This window comes from Microtus ochrogaster, chromosome 5, assembly GCF_000317375.1.
Source record: "Microtus ochrogaster isolate Prairie Vole_2 chromosome 5, MicOch1.0, whole genome shotgun sequence".
NCBI classification, from domain to species: Eukaryota; Metazoa; Chordata; class Mammalia; order Rodentia; family Cricetidae; genus Microtus; species Microtus ochrogaster.
Genome location: NC_022012.1, coordinates 77,039,836 through 77,044,181, shown reverse-complemented (window position 1 = coordinate 77,044,181; position 4,346 = coordinate 77,039,836). Strand labels below are relative to the sequence as shown.

Sequence of the window (4,346 nt, the reverse complement as noted above, 5' to 3'; positions counted from 1 at the left end):
GAGGGAAGGAAGGAAGGAAGGAAGGAAGGAAGGAAGGAAGGAAGGAAGGAAGGAAGGAAGGAAGGAAGGAAGGAAGGAAGAGACAATTGGAACAGCTTCCCAGGCTGCCTGTACACAACCCTGAGTTCCACACGTGACCCTGGGGGTTCAGAAACCACACATGCAACAGACCATCACTGGGATACGAGGAATCGCCAGGAAGACTAACAAAGAATATGTAGAAGAACCAGCGGGAGCAGATGGCTCAAGGAGCATGGCTCACTGAGACAGTTCTCCCAGTTACACGTACACTGGGCAGAGCTGGCTGTTCCGAGACCTTGGCCAGCTGCAGCACCTGTCCCTCCCTACATCTCCCAAAAGAACAGATGCAGCTCCATGCTGCAGGTGTGCCACCTTCTGCCCCTGGGCTGCCCAAGCCCTGCAGCTGTGACAGTATTGCCCTGGCTCCCTCCCCTTGCAGGTCACATTTGAGATTTCCAAGCAAGAAGATTGGCAGGTCCCCATCTGGATCATCGTGGGCAGCACTCTGGGGGGGCTCTTGCTGCTGGCCCTGCTAGTCCTGGCACTGTGGCAGGTAAGGCTCCTATCCCTGGAAGCTGGCGCTGCCCCGCCTCCCCCAACTGCTTGCCTGTTCCTAGGACACCAAGCCCCTTCCACAGCAGGCAAGACTGGTCAGGACCCACAGAGGCGACTTCAACTATAGTTCCAGGTCTGTGGGGTTTCTCTTAGCAGAAAACAAATAAACAGAACGGGCAATGAAACTACATATTCCCTCCATCTCAGAAGCTCTGGATGAGAACTTGGGGTTTAAGCTCCTTTTGCTACAGATAGTGAGGGGGGCCCAGAGAGGGATGTTAACTAGGGCTGCGTGACACAGCATGACTTCTAGTCTCCTGCCCAGGGCTCCATCCACCTGGCTTTAATCCACACACTGAGTTTGGGAGTAGGGGTACCAAGAATGAGCTGGGGTATTTAGAGGTGTCCTCTTAGGGAGCAAACATGAGGGGGCTAGTGGAGAACCAGCAGAAGGTGACACAAACGTCCTCTAGTCTGTCCAGCCCTGAGACTTTCCACCTTTGCCTCCCCACAGCTCGGTTTCTTTAAAAGTGCCAAGCGCAAGAGGGAGCCTGGACTGGGCCCTGCCCCCAAAGGGCTGGAGTGAGGATCTATCCGAGGCTTCGCATTGATGGGGGCCAGGCACTGGTCCAGGAGCTGCAGGCCCAGGCCTGTGGCCCCACAGAGCTGGGGCAAAGAGGATGCCTGTGGACTTTGTGTTGAGCTCATCTCTGGAGAGATGGCGCCTGATCCTTGTGGGATGAACCGCAAGCCCAAGTTTGCAGCAACGTCTCTCCAAGAGGTTGAGTACTGATCCCTAAGGACTTAAAGGGACTGCTCCAAGACCCAGGCTCTGTAGAGGGAATCTGCTGCCCCAAACACTAAGGTGCTAGGGCTCTGTTATCATGCCCACCTCTGAAGAAACCCAAAGGGAAAAGTGGCAAATACAAGCCCACTGTGCACGCCCCAGCTGGACCTCTAGTTTCAGGACTCCATAGCCTGGCAGCATAACCTCCCTCTCACCGTGTGGTTCCCAAGCCACTGCCATCCCTTCTCCAGACCCCAAAGTTCTCCATGAGTGAACCAGAGTTGTGTGGCTTGATGTGGCAACTGCAGGCCAGTGGTGAAAGCAGAATTTGAGGACTGTGCCAGATGGGCAGGTGGGAGCCAGGATGCTGGGTACCTTCCAAACATCAGAAGGCAGCAGCAGAGCTCTCTAGCAGTGACTACCACCCACACACTCCTGCCCTCCTGCCTCCCTGAAGCTCCTGCCAGCTCCTTTGGTTGCTAGGCAACTCCCGGAGAGCCTGTGGAGGATATCAGTCCATGGCTCTCCACACCCACTTGTCTTACAGCTGCAGCTTGTCCTGGCGCAGATGCACTGAGGTGGGGAGCCTCTGTTCCTTGCATCAGCCCCCTACACACACACACACACACACACACACACACATGCACACGTACACACAGGCGCACCTGCATATACCTCCCACCCACAAATGTGTGGGAGAAGGGCTCCTGGAGGGGCACTGTGGAGGGGCCCTCTTTGGCATGCACTGAACAAAGCCCATGCAAGGCCCCTCAGAACTTTAAACCTCAGAGGCAGACAGCTCTCTCACCTGCCAGCTCTACGAACAAGCCCTGATGACAAGGGGCATGCCGGGTGCCCAGCAGAGTAATTTATGCCTTAGCCCTTTTTGTTGAGATGGAAATGGACACCTCAAAGCCATCTGCTCCCCTGTGCAGTACAACCTTTACTGTCAGAAATATATTTAAGAAAATTTTCCAAAAGGTGTTTAAAAACAACCAACAGACATTCCATTTTGTGACAGAGCAAGGCCAAATTCTGCTTTAAAGAGGAAAGGGAGGTGGGTGTCTACTTCTATCTAAATGTTGGGGACAGTCTTCTCCATTGTGTGGCCACCTCTCTCCCAAGGACTTCCTAGCCTCACTCGCTAGAACATCTATGTGTCAAGGTAGTGGGGCCCTCTCCCCTCACCACCAGCACCCACCCCATCTTTGGCCAGTTTCTCCAGGCGGGGCCTTCAATGTCACCCCTCCCACACACGCACGCTGGCTTCTCTTCTAGAGAGAGGTTAACTCTTCCCCAAAGCATCTCAATTCTATTCCCTTTCCACAACCCTAACTAACAACTTACAAAGTATTTGGATGCTTTTTCAGATTCTTTTATGTGTGTGAATGTGCATGCATGTGTATGTGTGTGTCTATGTGTATGTGCACATAGGTGCCCAAGAAGGCCAGAAGAGGGTGGAGGCACCATTCTCCACAGCAAAATCAAGACCCAATCCAGGAATGCCATCTCCCCAGCTCCAGAAGAGCTAAATTGGGGGTCAGAGGTCAAACAGCGAAACTAAACCCCAAACCCAGAACAGAGGATCAGTGGCTGCCCTTATGAATGAGGTCACTGGGGAAAGGAGAATGGACCAACCCACACTCAAAAGCATGTTATCACTGGGTGGTGGTAGCACACACCTTTAATTCCAGCACTCGGGAGGCAGAGGCAAGCGGATCTCTGTGAGTTCGAGGCCAGCCTGGTCTACAGAGCGAGTTCCAGGAGTGATTACATTGCTACTGAGAAACCCTGTCTCGAAAAACGAAAGAATGAAAGAAAGGAAGGAAGGAAGGAAGGAAGGAAGGAAGGAAGGAAGGAAGGAAGGAAGGAAAAAAAAAAACGTTATCAAGCCAGGAGTGGTGGTGCACACCTTTAATCCCAGCACTCAAGGGACAGAGGCAGGCAGATCTCTGTGAATTTGAGGCCAGTCTAGTGAACAAAGTGAGTTCCAGGACTGCCAGGGTTGTTGAAAAACAAACAAACAAACAAAAAACAACAGGACTCAGCCAGTCTCCTCTCCAACACTGGCAGATCTCAGCAGAGTGCTGCCATGGGAAGCTGGCATCAGCAGGCTGGTGTGTTTTTGGAAACTGACACCTGTGCTATGATGTTTAACTGCTCCAGTCACAACCTCTGGACTGAGGCAGGCAGTCCCAGGGCTCCCATCCCATCATGTCCCCTGTCTACCCCTAGACCAACTAATCGACAAAAGGCAGATGAATCAGGCCCACCTGTACCTCCTCATCCTCAACCTTCGCCCTTAACACTCTCTCCTTTTTCTCAATTCTACCTTTCTGAATCCGTTTATTCGTAAACAGAAATGTCCAAGACTGGCCACGGCAGTGCTTTCACTGTAGAGGGAACAAAGCCTCACCTAAGGGGCAAGGGGCAAGGGCCATGGTCCCTGGGTCTCTGATCCAGAACATCACCTGGTGAGCAAAGCCACTGTGGGTGGCCTGTGCTGAGCTGAGCTCCCAGGCAAGTGACATGACAGACAGCCCAGCAGAGGACAGGGATTCAGCACACACAGGCAGCTCTCTGGGATGGATACTGGAAACTGTTTCATGCTCAAAGTTGATTATGGTAACCCAGCCCTGGCCTAATCATGGCAAGTCTGCAAGGTGCGGCTTATGGTAGATTTCACCCCACCAAAGTCCTGAGAGCCCCAGTGACACTGGAAGGGTTTGGGCACATTTGCTGTGACTGGGAAGGGAGATAAGCATCAGGCTAATAACAGCCATCATTAGAAAGAAGCTCCGTCAAGGGCAACCTTGAATCCACAGCGAACCTAGTATAGTGGCACGGCAGCAGACACCTACAATCCTAGCACCGAGAGGTGAAGGCAGGAGGATCAGCAGGACAAGGCAGATAAGTTTAAAACCAGCCTGGGCTACAGAAAACCCTGTCACAAAATAAAACACTAAAGTCAGGCATAGTGGAG

General features: G+C 52.6%; 1 protein-coding gene across 1 annotated transcript in view; it reads left to right on the top strand.

Annotated features, from left to right (window-relative positions):
• Itga11 (integrin subunit alpha 11) overlaps window positions 1-2,510 on the top strand; it is a 102,186-nt gene extending 99,676 nt beyond the window's left edge. Inside the window, exons 29-30 of the mRNA XM_013346458.2 lie at window positions 461-574; window positions 1,091-2,510. Coding sequence (XP_013201912.2) covers window positions 461-574; window positions 1,091-1,162 — 186 coding nt within the window. The 3' untranslated portion in view covers window positions 1,163-2,510. The remainder of the gene's footprint in view (window positions 1-460; window positions 575-1,090) is intronic.
• Window positions 2,511-4,346: the final 1,836 nt, after the last annotated feature.